We start from the raw sequence: 17,661 nt of genomic DNA, 5'->3' as shown, positions 1-17,661 counted from the left end.
TTTCTGCACATACCTGATTTCGACCATGTCGAGCTGTGACTAACAACGGCACCAAAAACAGTTCTTACTTGTAAATAAACGTTCAAGGTGGTTTTGTGATCCAACACCGCCATCTAGTGGTAGAATAGTGTTCACGTTTACACAAGCAGGAAAACCTCACGTCTGTTTGCGTAGTGCGGGTGATCTGGTTACGGGTGGAGCTGGTTGCCCGCATACAAGCCTATGCAGTGGAAACAGTCGAGTTGTCTAAATCTCCAGGGGTTTTTTTTCTTTTTGGAAGGCAGCAGTCAGCCATGCGGTGAAAGGAAACCACAGGTTTCATATTAAAATGCTGGGGTTGGTTTCTGTCAGTGTAGGATTTTTTTTATTTTTTTTTTGCATGTTTTTTTTTTTTCTTGGAATATTCTATGTTGGCTAACGTCACAGAAACTGGATGAGCTTTTTCTCGCTCGAACTTTCAGAATTCGCCGGGCAGAGACGTTGCTGGCACGGTGTGTCCACGATGCATAGTGGCATTTCTCTAATCCTCAGTGGAAACGAGGGCCAGAACCCCGTCTACCTCTTGGCTATGAGGGAACAAAAGAGTATACACCCTTCCATGAGAACGCATATTTAACTGAACCGGTGGTAATCTAGTGTGCATTCGTGCAGGATTTTGCAGTGATTTTGTCGAATACTATCATACTGCTTCTCACCTGACGGTGTCTCCTCACCCACGACGAGGCAGCACATCTAATGTGTTCTTCAATATAACCTCGTTACATCTGTAGGATATGGACATATTAGTAGCCAGCAGATATATAAATATAAATAGATATATTGGTAGCAATACCGCAACCATTCGCCATCAGAGATGTTTTCACCTGGACGTGTAGATAGCTCTTTTTGCAGCTGTTACCACGAGGAAGGATCTGTGATTAGGTATGAGCCAGATTTTTTTTGGGGGGGGGGGGTTCCCCAATTGTATCTGGCCAATTACCCCACTCTTCCGAGTCGTCCCTGTCGCTGCTCCACCCCCTCTGCCGATCCGGGGGAGGGCTGCAGACTACCACATGCCTCCTCCGATACATGCGGAGTCGCCAGCCGCTTCTTTTCACCTGACAGTGAGGAGTTTCGCCTGGGGGACGTAGCGCGTGGGAGGATCACGCTATCCCCTCCCCCCCCTCCACAGTTCCTCCTCCCCCACCGAACAAGCGCCCCGACCAACCAGAGGAGGCGCTAGTGCAGCAACCAGGACACATACCCACATCGAGCTTCCCACCCGCAGACACACGGCCAACTGGGTCTGTAGGGACGCCCGACCAAGCCGGAGGTAACACGGGGATTCGAACCGACGATTGTGGTGGTAGGCAACGGAACCGCCACGCCACCCGGACGCCATGAGCCAGAATATGGATTCCAATGCGTGTCTATGTCGATAATAATGATAATAATGTAAACTACTAAGAAGACACGTTAGCCCCTAGCTAACGGGTCTGACCCTTTAGCCGAGCGGTTAGTGATGTCGCCTTGTGGTGCAGTACACCCCGTATCGAATCCCGCACCGGGCAAGAAAATAACCGGTTACAATAATAATAATAATGATGATAATAATAATGCGTTACATTTCTAAAGCACCTACATACCCAAGGGCTGTGTGTGCGTGCGCGCGCGCGTTGGCATATAACCTTACGTCCTTGTGCTTCGTGCAGTTCTGCCACTCCCTCTAACGATGACATTCAAGCAGGACACATTATTGACCAATGTCACCAAGCAGCGGCAGTTCACCGTATAAATAGGCCAGCCAGCCTGCAGCTGCACGTCGTGCCCCTCTGTCTGTCCTCCCACCTGGAAAATGTCAACCGGTGTGTGGCATTTTCAGAGCAATTGTTGCTCGGACGCACTGCCATTTCTGCACCGCACTACCCCCCCCCCCCCTGAAAATGGCACATACTCAGCGCAGCATTTTCAGGGTGAGTTTTGCTTCCCAAATCCAGGATGCTTCCTTTTTTCCCTAAAGCTATTTCCAGTTCAACAACTATGTGTCTCCGGATCATGATAATATGCATTTCAGTGCAGTTTGGATTCAGCTGTGTGGAGGAATGTAAAGCTCAAAAGCCATACAGTCCTGAACATCCAGAACACTGGAAACTGGCTTCCGGGCTGTCAGGGCACTCTGACTCAAAACGGCTGTTGCCCAAATAAGAGTAATCTTTCTACTTCGTCTAATCTTTCCACTCGCCCGATTTGAAGGATTCGAGCGTTTATCTTGGGAGGGCCATTAATCAAGACCTATCAAGACCCAGTTCAGTTGCTCGTGTGCTAAACGGAGCTTATCTGATGTTGCCTTTTTTGGTTTTGGTCTTTCGGTTTGGAGACAGTGGCGCTGACGAAGAGACAGGAGGCGGAGACAGGAGGCGGAGTTGAAAGATGCTGAGATTTTCATTGGGAGTGACGAAGAAGGACAGGATTAGGAACGAGTATATTAGAGGGACAGATCAGGTTGGACAGATTGGGCGGTTTGGAGACGAAGCCAGAGAGGCGAGATTGAGATGGTTTGGACATGTGTGGAGGAGAGATGCTGGGGATATTGGGAGAAGGATGCTGAATATGGAGCTGCCGGGGAAGAGGAGAAGAGGAAGGCCAAAGAGGAGGTTTATGGATGTGGTGAGGGATGGTGTGACGGAGGAAGAGGCAGAGGACAGGAAGAGATGGAAACGGATGATCCGCTGTGGTGACCCCTAACGGGAGCAGCGGAGAGTAGTAGTAGAGCTGATGTTGCCTTCTAACCACCACCTCAACCAAATAAAAATATGGGAGCGTTTTCATGCAGTAGTCTTGACCAAATATCTAAATAGAAGTGCATTTGAATTGGTAATACATGGCTTCGTGACAGTGAGGGCCACACATGCCACGTTGCATCAGTGAAACTGTGGCCCGGCAGAGGCGGGATGTCAGATGACACACAGACACCCTTTGATTCACGGGGGATCCCCGGGGGCCATGTTTAATGATGTTAAATCACCACTGGAGTCTGTTTTTCCTAGCATGCAACCACACGGTACTTGGCCTCAAGTGTTGAGTCAGGCTTCCTCACTCTGATTTAGTTCAGTGAGCAAAAAAAGATGTTGGGATGGTTAGGCGTCCTTGCAGATGGATACCTGTACATGCATTGGGGCAGCACGGCGGCCCAGTGGTTAGCACTGTTACCTCACAGCAAGAAGGTGCTGGGTTCGAACCCCAGGCCGTCCCAGGTCCTTTCTGTGTGGAGTTTGCATGTCCTGCCCATATCTGCGTGGGTTTCCACTGGATGCTCCTGTTTCCTTCCCCCACCAGAGACATGCATGTTAGGGGCAATACTCCTGCATGTGCCCCTGACCAAGGCACGGCTGGAAGAACCGGAGTTGGTCCCCGGGGCGCTGCACGGCGGCGGATGCATCTTGTTGTTCTGCTTGCTTGCAAATCTTTCTACCTAGAGAAAATCCTAAAATAGTATTCCTCTTCAATGTGGTCTGTTGCTGGTGCAGCAAATGGAGGGCGGTGGAGAGACCAGCAGACAGAGCGAGCACAGTTATCTGCAGTGCTTTGCTATTTTCTCCATCAACTGCAGCCGCACGTTGTTGTAGGTATATTTTTAGTACACAAAAGAAACATCCACACGGCGCAGCACAAACAACAATGACAGGGGTGGGATGACATTCAGAAATATCAACTTTATTGAGGATGTGGGAGAAAAGCAGAGGGACACCTGTTACAACAAAACTGACAACACATCAGACAATTCACATCCTCCTTTCACCTGCCCTATCTACCAGTTTACCTCTAACAGAGTTGGCCGCTGGGACTACTTTACATCAATATCAAACAAACGGCCGCGCCAGAACAACTTTATCTGACGGTGACGCGGCCTCCGCCTTCATGGTGCCACGGCTCTGCCGGGGACGATGGCCCCTTTCCCCTGAAAACACCAGCAAATCCTTCCAAGTGCTAAACACGCTTCTTCAGCGAGGCAGGTTGGGTCACATTTAAGCTCGACACCCCGTACCAGCCCCCCCCCCGCTGGACCGTCTGCCAGCCAGGCGTACTGCGGCACGTCGCCACGACAGCAGCTCTGCAAAGCATCTGAACTGACCTACAGGCATGGCGGCGAATCACGGACGTTGGTTAAAACGAGTCTAACGGTCGTGTTACAGTGACGCGGGGACACCTTCGCGTGTAATGTGTGTGTGTGTGTGTGTGTGTGTGTGTGTGTGCATACTGCGATGAACCCAGTGGTCAACGATAACAAGCTATTCACATCGGTTGGTCGTCTAATAACCCGCAAGTGCGGAAATAATGTGACTCTGTGGTGGTTATAGGGATACATAATTCCCCTCATTGAGCTAGTAGGAACGTTTGTTTACAGCTGCTGTTTTCTCGGTTCGCGTTTACAGTGACACACTTCCGCCGCGCGGGTTTTTGTGGTCGTTGCTATGGCGAAGGAATAAATGGTGCACGTTGTGTAAGCCGTGAGAGAAAGCTGTCACGACTCCCGACCGAGCTCCTCTACAAACTCTGTAGTTCCTGTCCGCAAGAGCGGAGGCCGCGCCGCTACGTCATACAACACCTGCCGTACGGACGATGACTACCGACGCTGTACGTTCGTCACCTAAATTTGTGATAAAATATTTACAACAGTTTACTCTGAAATATATATTTATATAAAACAAACCCCCCTCCCCCCCGGAGAAACTCACGACAGACTGTCTGCATCTTCTAAACGCTGTGTGCGTAAATGCCGGGTCTTGGAAAAGGTCGCCCATCACAGCCGGGGAGGGACTTGAAAGGACAAACAAACAGGGCGGTGCCCGCCTCTCGCGAAGACGGGAGTGGAAAAATACCGGGGCGCGCGGGGGGCTGCGGTGGAAGGTAGTTTAGCTAGGTCGGCTTACTGCGGGGTTCGTTTCATACGGACGCTGAACGGAGACGGGAGTGGAAAAATACCGGGGCGGATGCCCCGCCCTAACGCGCGGGGGGGGGCTGCGGTGGGAAGGTGGCTTAGCTAGGTCGGCTAACGGACGCTGAACGGAGACGGGAGGAGTATTTGTGTTTTTGTGATGGCAGAGCGCAGCAGTCCCTTGTGGCGTCTCCGCTCCGCAGATAACAAGGAAAAGCCGCTTTTTTTAATGACAGGACGTCTTCGGAAGCCTTATTATTCTGGTCGCTATATTTATCTCGGCTGGTATTACAAAGTGTTACGGCGGATTACCGTATGCTAAATTTTGCTTTACTTAAAATAAACCATGGAGATTTTATTCAGCGGATGATGATGACGTGCGAGGAAAGCTAGACTCACTCGAGAGAAGGTTAGTCGGAGGAGCAACGTTACAAGCAGATTGGTTGGTTTAGAATCGGTTTCTCGCTCTCTAAATGTGTGGCCGGAAATCAGGTCGCGACCTCAACCCGCCATGAGGAGCGCCACTCCCCCTCTACAAGCCGCTCCCGCTCCCCTCCACATCGTCCACCACGACGGAGCGCTTACGCAGCACCGAGTTGCCCTTGGTGTTCCTCCTGGCCTGCGGGGGCAGCGTGGCAGCCTGGGGCAGCTTGGCCTGGCAAGGGGCGCGGTACTGGGGCAGGCCGCTCTTGGTGGTATCCAGCTCCTCCGGGTCATCCTCCTGGGCCCGCAGGGCAGCGATCACGTCCTTGTCGGAGGGACTGAGGGTCAGACAGCCACAAGGACGTCCGCCGGCGCCCGCCTCTCCGGCCTCCTCCTCGGCCTCGTCCTCCACTGTCATGAAGGCGTCTCCCCACAGGCTCTCGCAGAGATCCCTGCCATGCTGGTACATCTGCACGCAGAGACATGTGGGACACCAACACATGAAACCAACACACACAAACACACAAAATATCTAGTTTTTGCAGTGCATTTGGTGGCTATCGGCACTGTTTATGACTGTTTCTGTTGTGACTGTTTCTGCTGCACACGGCTTTTCCCCTGACCACATACTGGAAATAATCACTGCCAACCCTCTGTACTGTGTGCATGTGTGTTTAGCTACCAAGATACAAAGCACCTCATGAACACGGCTTCTCACTCACTCACACTGACATCTAGTCCACCATCAGCTGTACCATCTGCATACCTTCTTGGGGGGGAGGGGGGGTTGCAACCCCTCCAAAAGATTCTGTGAGTATGCATAAAAATTTAGCATTTTTAAAATTAATGTTCTAACCCTCACTGGTAAGAAAATTGTTCAAATATATATTGTTTTGCACCCCCACCCCTATTCTCTGTTACCCTGCCCCCTCATATTCTATCACTTCCTCACTCAGTGTTTCATCTGAGGTAGGATTTCATAGAAATGCCATCGAGAGAGAGCTGCAAGTAAGACGTGCTTCATCACCTTCAGCATTCTCGGAACAAATGACTCGTTTGATAAGTGTTTCTGATCTATTTCACGGAGTCCATTTTAAGCATCCAATCAGGGCATTATGTAAATAACATGTGACGTCAGCTACTTAATTGAACACGCGTAATCGACGCTAGACCCACTTCCTGTTACAAATTCAAGACCCGTGTCGTCCTGCTCTCGACAAAGTCCCCACAACAGCTGAGCCAGGCTGCGTGTCCTCGTGTTGCAGGGTTTGCGTGTTATAGCCCTCCCCGTGGCTTCCAGCGTTCATTAGGCTCAGAGCGATTGCTTTTGTGAAGACACACGACCTGCCAGGGTGGCGCTGGCCTAGAAAACAAACGCGTCGTGCCAGATGTTCCGAACGAGGCCGTAGGAGCCCGGCGGCGGCTGCTCTTGGCATCTACCTTTGTCTCCCGCTCCGGCTCGCCACAGCTCAGCTCGCCCACCCTCGGAGCTGGTTATTAGACTTGACCTTGAGCAGCCAGCACTGTTACCCTCGGTCTAACCTGTAAAAGCCCATCAGATGTGTGTCTACCTGTAAGAGGCGCAATATCTAGCAAGCCTACCAGACTAAGATGGTGACTATAAACCAGGCTGACCGGGTCACCTCTCCTACCATACAACACACCAACAGTTACAGGCTCCATCTTAAACACAGCTTAACTGGGGGGGGGGGGGGGGGTGAACTGCTGACATTCTTCATAAAGCCGGGCTTCATGCTTCCTGCAGCATGCAAAACGAGACTCTGATCTATTAAGAATTGTTTGTGGATTAGCTGCAATACCGCTGAGCCGATCCCTCATGCAATATGTGGCGTGCATTTTTAGAAATGCTTAAGAAAGCTTATTAGTAAAGTGACAACGATGCACACCACCACTCTCCGTGTTTAATCTCTCCCGTCCCCCTCTCTGGGGGGTGGGGGTGGGGGGATTCATTACCAGTCGCTAAGAAGTGCTGCCACAAGTCATCCCCTCTTGTCTCCCGCCATTTTCTCCATCCGACCCACCCAATTTTCCTTTTCCTCTGTTTTTCCTTGTAGCCTCTCCAGCTATACCCCTCTTATCCTTTTTTTAAAAAAAAAATTTTTTTTAGCCTGTATTATCCCCCCGACCATCCCCACCGCCTGCCGCGTTTCATCCTCCTGTCTGTTGAGGGATTAGCACTGATTCACACAAGGTGCTCAGAGCAAAAGCTCTGTTTGAAGGACAATGAGAATGAAGGCTGCTGCCTCTGACTTGATTCTTGCTGTTAGACTCGAGTTTTAGCACAATAGCCCCCGGTCTCTCTCTCTCTCTCTCTCTCTCTCTCTCTCTCTCTCTCTCTCTCTCTCTCTCTCTCTCTCTCTCTCTCTCTCTCTCTCTCTCTCTCTCACACACACACACCCACACAAAAGCCTTTTTTCTACCCCTCCTCGGGCAGACCTGATTAGCTGCCAAGGCTAATTCAGTATAATCATCAAATAGCTTTAGCTGACATGGTGTGAACAATTAAGTGAGATACTAATATTTCCCGGGGCCAATTCGTCTCTCTCCAATAATGCTAATAATAATTGGTATGCAGTCCAGCAATACTTGGTCCTCTTCATCGTCAGTATGGAGGCTCGCTCCGTGGCATCTCATTTAAACGTGCTAGCGTGAGAAAGGGGTGAGGTTGAAGGAGCTCCAGTAAGCAGTCTGTGCGGCGGTGAACAAAGTGCGATCCTCTGTTACCGATAAGGAGTGAAGATATTCCTAACTAGATATTTATGAGATTCATAAACAGGATACTATGGCGTTTCATACAGTTATTTGAGAGGCCATACATAAAAAAAACATTTTTTTCATGCTATCAAACTTGTTTTTCTGAATTAACAGGGCATTTACCATCTTGAACTACACGGGTGGATAACCTGATAAAATGATTTCCCCTTTGCACACACATTACTTGTTATGATATCTGTTTCATGGAAGCTGCTCCAAATGATTTCAAGTGGGAACTCACTGCACTCCGTGTGTAGTGTCATCCTATATTGTCAGTATGTCCTGCAGGGGTAGAATGTGCTGCTGTGTCTCTTCATGCTGATGTAAATAAATAAGACCATGACCACTGATGCGACCAGGGAAGCAAGTTAGAGGGGGGGGGGGAGAGCGAGTGGGAGAGGGAGAGAGAAGGAGAGGGAGAGAGGAGGTGGGGAGAGAGAGAGAGAGACCGGGAGAGGGTGGGGAGGCTTAAGATGAAGTGCCAGAGATAAGCAGCCAGAGGAGATATTCACAACCCCCGACTCACATCAAAAATCTGTTTGTGTGTATGTGTGTGTGTGTGTGTGTATGCATGTGTCTATGCACGTGCATGTTTGCACGCGATAGCTCCGTGTGTTGTATGTGATAGTTTGCCTTCATGCAAAGTGGCATCTACTGTACTTACAGCAACCTGTGTGTATCCGTCACGCACACAGGTTGCTGTCTCGCATGCAGGCCTTCACAACCGTAGAGACGTGCACTCGTGTGCCTCATCTCTGTGGCTGCGGTTCTGCTTCCCTGTGTGGTACGTGGGAACCCGGAGGTGGACCAAAGAGCTGCCCACTCAGTCTGCGGTCAGAGCCCTCCACCCTCCGCATGGGCTCAAGAGAAGACAAAACAGAACGCTACCTTTCTGGCCTCTGAAGCTGTCCTCCGATGTAGACACCTGTTCACAGTGTCTCAGAGGTAGACACACTTGTTCACCGTGTCTCCGAGGTAGACACTTGTTCACAGTGTCTCAGAGGTAGACACTTGTTCACAGTGTCTCAGAGGTAGACACACTTGTTCACCGTGTCTCCGAGGTAGACACTGGTTCACCGTGTCTCAGAGGTAGACACTTGTTCACCGTGTCTCAGAGGTAGACACTTGTTCACCGTGTCTCAGAGGTAGACACTTGTTCACCGTGTCTCAGAGGTAGACACCTGTTCACCGTGTCTCAGAGGTAGACACTTGTTCACCGTGTCTCCGAGGTAGACACTTGTTCACCGTGTCTCAGAGGTAGACACTGGTTCACTGTGTCTCAGAGATAGACACTTGTTCACCGTGTCTCAGAGGTAGACACTTGTTCACCGTGTCTCCGAGGTAGACACTTGTTCACAGTGTCTCAGAGGTAGACACAGTTGTTCACCGTGTCTCCGAGGTAGACACTTGTTCACCGTGTCTCAGAGGTAGACACTTGTTCACCGTGTCTCCGAGGTAGACACTTGTTCCCCGTGTCTCCGAGGTAGACACCTGTTCACAGTGTCTCAGAGGTAGACACTTGTTCACCGTGTCTCCGAGGTAGACACTTGTTCCCCGTGTCTCCGAGGTAGACACCTGTTCACAGTGTCTCAGAGGTAGACACTTGTTCACCGTGTCTCAGAGGTAGACACTTTTTCACCGTGTCTCCGAGGTAGACACTGGTTCACCGTGTCTCAGAGGTGGACACTTTTCCCAGTGTCTCAGAGGTAGACACTTGTTCACCGTGTCTCAGAGGTAGACACTTGTTCACAGTGTCTCCGAGGTAGACACTTGTTCACCGTGTCTCCGAGGTAGACACTTGTTCACCGTGTCTCAGAGGTAGACACACTTGTTCACTGTGTCGCCGAAGTAGACACTGGTTCACCGTGTCTCAGAGGTAGACACTTGTTCACCGTGTCTCAGAGGTAGACACCTGTTCACAGTGTCTCAGAGGTAGACACTTGTTCACAGTGTCTCAGAGGTAGACACTTGTTCACTGTGTCTCAGAGGTGGTCCCTTTTCCCAGTGTCTCAGAGGTAGACACTTGTTCACCGTGTCTCAGAGGTAGACACCTGTTCACAGTGTCTCAGAGGTAGACACTTGTTCACCGTGTCTCAGAGGTAGACACTTTTTCACCGTGTCTCCGAGGTAGAGACTGGTTCACTGTGTCTCAGAGGTGGACACTTTTCCCAGTGTCTCAGAGGTAGACACTTGTTCAGCGTGTCTCAGAGGTAGACACTTGTTCACTGTGTCTCCGAGGTAGACACCTGTTCACAGTGTCTCAGAGGTAGACACTTGTTCACCGTGTCTCAGAGGTAGACACTTTTTCACCGTGTCTCCGAGGTAGAGACTGGTTCACTGTGTCTCAGAGGTGGACACTTTTCCCAGTGTCTCAGAGGTAGACACTTGTTCACCGTGTCTCAGAGGTAGACACTTGTTCACTGTGTCTCAGAGGTAGACACTTTTTCACCGTGTCTCCGAGGTAGAGACTGGTTCACTGTGTCTCAGAGGTGGACACTTTTCCCAGTGTCTCAGAGGTAGACACTTGTTCACTGTGTCTCAGAGGTAGACACTTGTTCACCGTGTCTCAGAGGTAGACACTTGTTCACAGTGTCTCCGAGGTAGACACTTGTTCACCGTGTCTCCGAGGTAGACACTTGTTCACCGTGTCTCAGAGGTAGACACACTTGTTCACCGTGTCTCCGAAGTAGACACTGGTTCACCGTGTCTCAGAGGTAGACACTTGTTCACCGTGTCTCAGAGGTAGACACCTGTTCACAGTGTCTCAGAGGTAGACACTTGTTCACCGTGTCTCAGAGGTAGACACTTGTTCACCGTGTCTCAGAGGTAGACACCTGTTCACCGTGTCTCAGAGGTAGACACTTGTTCGCCGTGTCTCCGAGGTAGACACTTGTTCACTGTGTCTCCGAGGTAGACACCTGTTCACAGTGTCTCAGAGGTAGACACTTGTTCACTGTGTCTCTGAGGTAGACACTTGTTCACCGTGTCTCCGAGGTAGACACTTGTTCAGTGTCTCAGAGGTAGACACACTTGTTCACCGTGTCTCCGAGGTAGACACTTGTTCACTGTGTCTCAGAGGTGGACACTTTTCCCAGTGTCTCAGAGGTAGACACCTGTTCACCGTGTCTCAGAGGTAGACACTTGTTCACCGTGTCTCAGAGGTAGACACTTGTTCACCGTGTCTCCGAGGTAGACACTTGTTCACTGTGTCTCAGAGGTGGACACTTTTCCCAGTGTCTCAGAGGTAGACACTTGTTCACCGTGTCTCAGAGGTAGACACTTGTTCACAGTGTCTCCGAGGTAGACACTTGTTCACCGTGTCTCCGAGGTAGACACTTGTTCACTGTGTCTCAGAGGTAGACACACCTGTTCACTGTGTCTCAGAGGTGGACACTTTTCCCAGTGTCTCAGAGGTAGACACTTGTTCACCGTGTCTCAGAGGTAGACACTTGTTCACAGTGTCTCCGAGGTAGACACTTGTTCACCGTGTCTCCGAGGTAGACACTTGTTCACTGTGTCTCAGAGGTAGACACACCTGTTCACAGTGTCTCAGAGGTAGACACACTTGTTCACCGTGTCTCAGAGGTAGACACTTGTTCACCGTGTCTCAGAGGTAGACACCTGTTCACCGTGTCTCAGAGGTAGACACTGGTTCACCATGTCTCAGAGGTAGACACTTGTTCACCATGTCTCAGAGGTAGACACTTGTTCACCGTGTCTCAGAGGTAGACACTTGTTCACCGTGTCTCAGAGGTAGACACTTGTTCACAGTGTCTCAGAGGTAGACACTTGTTCACCGTGTCTCAGAGGTAGACACTTGTTCACCGTGTCTCAGAGGTAGACACTTGTTCACAGTGTCTCAGAGGTAGACACTTGTTCACCGTGTCTCAGAGGTAGACACCTGTTCACCGTGTCTCAGAGGTAGACACCGGTTCACCATGTCTCAGAGGTAGACACTTGTTCACCATGTCTCAGAGGTAGACACTTGTTCACAGTGTCTCAGAGGTAGACACTTGTTCACCGTGTCTCAGAGGTAGACACCTGTTCACCGTGTCTCAGAGGTAGACACCTGTTCACCGTGTCTCAGAGGTAGACACCTGTTCACCGTGTCTCAGAGGTAGACACCTGTTCACCGTGTCTCAGAGGTAGACAGTTGTTCACCGTGTCTCCGAGGTAGACACTTGTTCACAGTGTCTCAGAGGTAGACACTTGTAGAGACCGTGTTGTTCTGGTCACAGCGGCTCGATGTCCTGCATTATGGCTTGTCTGTGCAGAAGCGGGGTGACTCATCTTATTTCTTTTTTTCTTTTTTTTTGTTGTTCAGAATGTGTCTCAAGGTCTCAATATGAGGCGAAAAGCCCGTTTTACAAATGAGAGAGAGCCGCTCTGATATGAAACATGGCGGAGCCTCATTTGTTTTTATCACCGGTGTCCTGATCTGTGTCTGTCTTAAGGACAGGGCTGCAAAAAAGACAACAACCACAACACACATAGCAGTGCAAAAACACAACACACACAGAAGCACGGTCATATGCACGTAAACCAGAGCACACAAACGTGCGGTGTGCACACACAGACACACACACATATATTCAGGGACGTTTTCTGTAGCTTTGTGTCCCCTCTCGCACACAAGCTCTGTCATTTCTAATCATCATCTATTATCAACCAGAGAGAGCATCTGTGTGTGTGTGTGTGTGTGTGTGTGTGTGTGTGTGTGTGTGTGCAATTTTTGGGCAAGTGACAGAGAAAAGAGAGAGGGGAAGGGAGAGAAAGAAAAGGGAGAAGGTAAGCGGGTGATGGAGAGAGGGGAAAAAAACAGGGTGAAGTGAAAAGGAGAGATGGGTAAGAAAGCGACAGAGAGAGGGGGCGAGGGAGAGAGAAAGCGACAGAGAGCGGTGGAGAGGGAGAGACGGGGAGAGAGAGAGCGAAAACGACAGAGCGAGGGGGAGAGGGAGAGAGAGAAAGCGACAGAGAGCGGGGGAGAGAGGGAGAGAGAGAGAGAGAGAGAAAGCGACAGAGCGAGGGGGAGAGGGAGAGAGAAAGCGACAGAGAGCGGTGGAGAGGGAGAGACGGGGAGAGAGAGAGAGAGAGAGAGCGAAAGCGACAGAGCGAGGGGGAGAGGGAGAGAGAAAGCGACAGAGAGCGGGGGAGAGAGAGAGAGAAAGCGACAGAGAGCGGGGGAGAGAGGGAGAGAGAGAGAGAGAGAGAGAAAGCGACAGAGCGAGGGGGAGAGGGAGAGAGAGAAAGCGACAGAGAGCGGGGGAGAGAGGGAGAGAGAGAGAGAGAGAGAGAAAGCGACAGAGCGAGGGGGAGAGGGAGAGAGAGAAAGCGACAGAGAGCGGGGGAGAGAGAGAGCGAAAGCGACAGAGCGAGGGGGAGAGGGAGAGAGAAAGCGACAGAGAGCGGGGGAGAGAGAGAGAGAGGGAGAGAGAGAAAGCGACAGAGAGCGGGGGACAGAGAGAGAGAGAGAAAGCGACAGAGCGAGGGGGAGAGAGAGAGAGAAAGCGACAGAGCGAGGGGGTGGGAGAGATACTGTGCAGACGCCGACAGGTAAAAGTGTGTGTGGCAGGAAGTCCAGTTCTGGTCCCAGCTGTGCACCAGCCCCTCGGTCACTATGACACCGCTCACATCAGCACCGAGGCAGGACTCAGTGTTTTCACGCTTCACCCTACAGCACCGCCCTACGTTGGTCTTTCACTGGACACAGACCCTTTCAGACACATGAACACCGACTCCGCTGCTCTGCATCACACCCTCCACCTCCAGTATGGCACAAATGACAAATCCCGAGGGCTGCTAGCGGGATTCAAACATATATGTATATATAGGAAAAGTAAAGCGTTTTGTGTTGAGCCCATGGGGAGCCCCAGAGAGACCATGTTTTTACCTCAACAAGGCCATCCTGCTTGTGTAAGAACACATCCAGGCAGGTGAATGCCACTTCCGGCCGGGGCTTTCATTGGTTACTGTACTTGGTTATTCTGTACATCCTGTTTATTTCTAACGGGGGAAACGTGGGCAAGTAACGCTGAAATGTGACATATTATAGTATAGCGACAACCTACCTGCTGGTACTGAACACATGTCCCGGTGCAGTTCTGCCCCCGCGGGTCCCTGGCCCAGTTACGAGCGCAGGTCAGGTCATTCCTGCAGGCATCAAACCTACAGAAACGTGGCAAACAACAAATGCAACGTCAACACTCGTCCCTCGATGCCTGAAAGTGTGTACCGCCCTGCAGTGCGGCAATACTCAACAACTGTTGCTCTGAAAACGAAACTGCCCCCGCCCCAGACGTACACGTCCATCAACTGCACCTCTGAGTTCCCAACCTCGGATCGTGAACGTCCTCCCAGTGCCGTGGTCAGAGGATGGGTACCACGTGGTACAACCTTGTACCTTTCCTTAAGAAATCTGGCTCGACACCCCCCCCCGCGTTGGGGCCCTTGGATTGTACAAATGCGGGTTCACGCAATATGACTGTCTCTCATGGGGGGGGGGGGGGGACACAAACAGAGACAGATACCGACGCTGACGTCCTCACCAGTCACGGCAGAAGCTGTGGCAGAGGGGCACGGCCTGGATGTAGGAGCGGCGTTTGGGGTGCGGCCAGCGTGCAGCATCAGGGGAGCAGTGGTAGAAACAAGACACGCGCTTCAGGTAGCCCTCGCACCTGCAAGGGGGGCAAACAAAGAGAGTCATCTTTGGAAATGTGATGGTGAACTTTTCTTCTTTTTGTTTTAAACCCAACAACATTTTAATTTCAGTGTTCGCTGAGCAACCAGATGCTGACGTCTGTGGGGCTCTATAGTCTTGTACTGCTCCAATGGACCACGATGGGGGGGAGGGGGAGGGGGAGGGGAGTAAAGACACAAGTCAAAGGTTTCAAACTTACGCGGGGCTCAGAGTCCCACACTTGTCCCAGGGAGCGTTCTTATTGGTCACCGAGGGGACGTGAGCGATGTCCTTTATGTGATCCTCCGTGCAACAGGCATCTGTCGACAAGCAAGGGCAACGCAAACGTTTCAGCTTATCTCGAGCGCCGCGAGACTTAGTTTAATATTTGCAGTAAATTAATCAGCTTTGTCACAGGGTTGAACCGCGTGAACCACCGCCAGGCGTGTGTGCGGCGGTGGAAGACGAGTCAGTCGCACTCACTGTCCGCGTAGAGGGCGCACTCCTTCAGGCGCGGCTCCGGACTCGGCGCGGTCTTGTGTGTGCCGTCTTGAAGACACAGTCCCTCCGCGTCGACGCCGCCGATCAGCACAGCCACCCAATAGGCGCAAAGCAGCAGCAGGGAACGCGATGAGACGTCCATCTCTTCAACCCGCAACAGGCCTGTGAGACGTGATCCGGTACGGCACCCTGGACAGTGGACGGACAAGGTGAGCGGTGCAAAAGAACATCTTCAGACAGATTAAAGCCAGCTGGGCAGACACACAGTACAGTTTATGCAGATTGCAGCTTTACACGGAATGGGGCAGCAGATCCGGATTATTTGCTGTTCCTGTCTTTGCGCCGTTCTCACCAGGACTTTACCCAAAGGAGGTGAATCAAGTGCAACTGGACTTGGTATATCTGCACTTGCACTTGATTCAGCTCCTTTGGATAACCATGACCTGGATGAATGAGAACATTCACAGACACCAGGACTTTACCCAAAGGAGGTGAATCAAGTGCACTTGGACTTGGTATATCTGCACTTGCACTTGATTCAGCTCCTTTGGATAACCATGACCTGGATGAATGAGAACATTCACAGACACCAGGACTTTACCCAAAGGAGGTGAATCAAGTGCAACTGGACTTGGTATATCTGCACTTGCACTTGATTCAGCTCCTTTGGATAACCATGACCTGGATGAATGAGAACATTCACAGACACCAGGACTTTACGTGCTGCAGGCTTTAGTAACCTTTGTTGATTAAGCTATGTAACTTTCCCTGCCCCTCCACGTGCCCGTGCTGTACTTCATCTCGCTCTGATGTGATCTCTGTGGATGTGATCTGGGTGTCATTTGATGTAAAACGAGGAATAACGGATTAATATGGCGTGGGTGGACCAGCTAGTAAGGCTGGCTTCTTCTTCTTTTTTCCCCTAGTCAGTCTGTCTTTGGTGTCCCTTATCCCCCCCGCTAGTCTTTCTGTCGCAGTCTGTACGGCCCACCCGGTCCCGGCGCTGGTTTTGCTCCGCATATGGTGACCCAGCAGACAGCGGGGGAGCCTAATTAAGCGGGACTCAGACGCCGTGCTCAGATGGAGGACATGCGTAGTCGTCCAGTCTGAGGCGCAGGTGCGCAGCTTACAGAGGCAGCCCGACAAATCTCTTGGACGCGGCGCCGCTGGGAGCACGTGCACCCTGGCCCGGTTTTGGGTTCGGCGCGGGGGAGGGAAAGAACGCCACCGTGGGACGTCGCCTCAAAAAAAAAAAAGAAAAAAAAGAGGTTTTGACAGCGCGAGCTTCGTAGCGGTCGCGTTAAGCCTCTGTAACACGAGCTTCGGCGTATACTGGTCACGCGGATCGTCGTGGGAAGACGTTAAAGCTTTGGAAGTCCACATTTGGAAACGGTCGCCCGACAGATTATTTCAAACTTAGCTCATCACGACATTATTATTATTATTATTATCATCATCATCATTATTAGTATCTCCATCATGCCCCGCAACTCCGGGAGGTGACGGCATTAAATGGTTTCCACACCCTCCTTTGCTTTGGCGTCTCGACGCGAACAAAAGCTGCAACTTTGACAGTTGAGCAGGAAACGTCACATTACACAAACCATTCGCTGCTCCGGGACCGGGGTTTGTTTCTCTACCGAGCCACTTTGATTCCCATGCTGTTCTTACCTGTCGGCGGGGGAATCGAACGCTCCCTCGAAACCGGCTTGTGTGTTCCTCTGCGAAAGGCTGCGGTCGCTCCTCCTCTCCGTGGCGTGTATTTTGTGGATTCAGCGGCGCGGCTCTTAAATCGGACTCTTGTGCTCGCGGTGATCCTCGAGCCCGGGGGCCGCCCGTCTGTCTCTGATGTTCACCTCCTCCCTGTCCTCCTCCTCCTCCTCCTCCCCCTGCTGCTGCTGGTGCTCTCGCTCGCTCGCTCTCTCTCTCTCTCTCTCTCTCTCTCTCTCTCTCTCTCTCTCTCTCTCTCTCTCTCTCTCTCTCTCTCTCTCTCTCTCTCTCTCTCTCTCCCGCTTTCTCTCTCTGTCTATCTGTCTGTCTGTCTCTCTCGATCCCTCTCTCTCTCTCTCTGTCTGCCTCTCGATCTTGCACTCTCTCTCCCTCTCTCTCTCTCTCTCTGTCTTTCTGTCTGTCTATCTGTCTGCCTCTCTCGATCTGTCTGTCTGTCTGTCTCTCTCGATCTCTCTCTCTCTCTCTCTCTGTCTGCCTCTCGATTTTGCACTCTCTCTCTCTCTCTCTCTCTCTCTCTCTCTCTCTCTCTCTCTCTCGATCTGTCTATCTGTCTGCCTGTCTGTCTCTCTCGATCTCGCTCTGTCTGACCCCCTGCCTGTCTGTCTCTCTTGATCCCCCCCCCCTTCTGACTGCCTGCCTG

The 17,661-nt window shown here is 51.3% G+C and overlaps 1 protein-coding gene across 1 annotated transcript; it reads right to left on the bottom strand.

Moving 5' to 3' along the window:
* Positions 1-3,682: 3,682 nt before the first annotated feature.
* Positions 3,683-17,144, bottom strand: rtbdn (retbindin). Its single transcript, XM_056288269.1, has 6 exons — positions 16,962-17,144; positions 15,273-15,479; positions 15,010-15,109; positions 14,659-14,787; positions 14,182-14,278; positions 3,683-5,807 (listed from the first exon to the last, which is right to left on the bottom strand). The coding sequence occupies exons 2-6, from the start codon at positions 15,430-15,432 to the stop codon at positions 5,448-5,450; spliced, it is 846 nt and encodes a 281-aa protein (XP_056144244.1). The 5' UTR covers positions 15,433-15,479; positions 16,962-17,144; the 3' UTR covers positions 3,683-5,447.
* Between the last annotated feature and the right edge of the window lie 517 nt (positions 17,145-17,661).

Source organism: Lampris incognitus, chromosome 10 (genome assembly GCF_029633865.1).
Source record: "Lampris incognitus isolate fLamInc1 chromosome 10, fLamInc1.hap2, whole genome shotgun sequence".
Taxonomy (NCBI): Eukaryota; Metazoa; Chordata; class Actinopteri; order Lampriformes; family Lampridae; genus Lampris; species Lampris incognitus.
The sequence above is the reverse complement of the archived record's forward strand: the minus strand, read 5'-3'. Positions and strand labels throughout refer to the sequence as shown.